At 50.1% G+C, this 1,801-nt stretch overlaps 1 protein-coding gene across 1 annotated transcript in view; it reads left to right on the plus strand.

The window, feature by feature from the left end:
- Window positions 1–1,801, plus strand: part of LOC116463865 (mucin-3A-like) — a gene marked incomplete at its 3' end in the record, with an annotated part of 7,253 nt that overhangs the window by 4,968 nt on the left and 484 nt on the right. The window contains exon 3 of the mRNA XM_058434907.1: window positions 487–1,801. This exon is cut by the window's right edge and continues 484 nt beyond it. Coding sequence (XP_058290890.1) covers window positions 487–1,801 — 1,315 coding nt within the window. The remainder of the gene's footprint in view (window positions 1–486) is intronic.

Genomic DNA, 1,801 nt, shown 5'->3' on the forward strand with positions numbered 1-1,801 from the left:
CCGACATCACCTACCCCACAAGTATGACAGGTACATTGTTCACCGAGACTTCTCTCCCACCCACCTCTTCCTCTCTCCTAACCATAGAAACAGCCACGACTCCTACCACAACCTTGGTAACCACCACCCCTAAGACCACCTCCCACAGTATTCCCAGCTTCACTTCTTCAACCAGCTACTCCACAATCAGGACAACCACGACTGCCATCTCCTCAGCTTCACCTACCTCAGGCACCATGATGACTTCCACAACCATGACCCCATCTTCTCTGAGTACAGACATCCCTTCGACAACACCAACAACTATCACCCACTCTTCTGTCGGCTCTACTGAATCCTTGACTACAACAACAATCCTCTCCTCAACATTTGCTGTTTCCAGTACTTCAACAGTGTCCACAAGTGACATCCCATCTTCTCCCAACATCCAGAATACAGAAACCTCATCCCTTGTCAGCATGACCTCTGCCACCACTCCCAGTGAGAGACCAACTATCACAAGTACTGGGGGCACTCAGACAACTTCCCTCCTGACGAGCTTTCCAGTGACATATTCATTTTCCTCATCCATGTCTGCCAGCAGTGTAGGGACCACTCACACCGAGAGTATCTCCTCACCTCCATCCATCACCAGTACACTCCACACGACAGCTGAATCCACCCCATCACCCACAACCACCACCTCATTCACAACATTTACAACGATGGAAACACCTTCATCCACTGTAGCAACTACAGGCACAGATCAGACTATATTCACCAGTTCAACAGCCACATCCCCTGAGACCGCCACATCGACTCCTACCCCTGACGTTTCCACAGGATCTTTCAAAACAGCAGTGAGTTCTACTCCCCTCATCACTTCTTCAATCACCTCCACATATATGGCGACTTCTATGACAACTACCGCCCCTCTGCCCACAGTCACTAATACATTACCATCATTCACCAGTAGCGTTTCATCTTCTATGCCTGTCCCAAGTACAGAAGCGATTGCCAGTGGTACCACAAACACCACCCCTCTATCTACCTTGGTGATCACATTCTCCAGTCCCGACACCAGTTCTACACCTACATCTGAGACCACGTACCCTACTTCTCTTACTAGTGCTCTCACAGATTCCACGACCAGAACCACCTATTCCACCAGTATGACAGGTACATTGTCCACTGTGACCTCTCTGCTACCCACCTCTTCCTCTCTCCCAACCACAGTTACAGCCACAGTTCCTACCACAAACTTGGTAACCAAGACCACCAAGACCACCTCACACAGTACTCCTAGCTTCACTTCTTCAATCACCAATACCAAGACCACCTCACACCGTACTCCCCGATTCACTTCTTCAATCACCAATACCAAGACCACCTCACACAGTACTCCCAGCTTCACTTCTTCAATCACGACCACTGAGACCCCCTCACACAGTACTCCCAGCTTCACTTCTTCAAACACCACCGAGACCCCCTCACAGAGTACTCCCAGCTTCACCTCGTCAATCACCACAACAGAGACCACCTCACAGAGTACACCCAGCTACACTTCTTTGCTCACCACCACCAAGACTACCTCACACAGTATTCCCAGCTTCACTTCATCGATCACCACCAGCGAGACCGCCTCACACAGTACTCCTAGCTTCACTTCTTTGATCACCACCGAGACCACATCCCACAATACTCCCAGCCTCACTTCTTCAATCACCACCACTGAGACCACCTCACACAGTACTCCCAGCTTCACTTCTTTGGTCACCACAAACAAGGCCACCTCACACAGTACTCCCAGCTTCACTTCTTC

The sequence above is a fragment of the Hylobates moloch genome, unplaced genomic scaffold (assembly GCF_009828535.3).
Source record: "Hylobates moloch isolate HMO894 unplaced genomic scaffold, HMol_V3 SCAFFOLD_72, whole genome shotgun sequence".
NCBI classification, from domain to species: Eukaryota; Metazoa; Chordata; class Mammalia; order Primates; family Hylobatidae; genus Hylobates; species Hylobates moloch.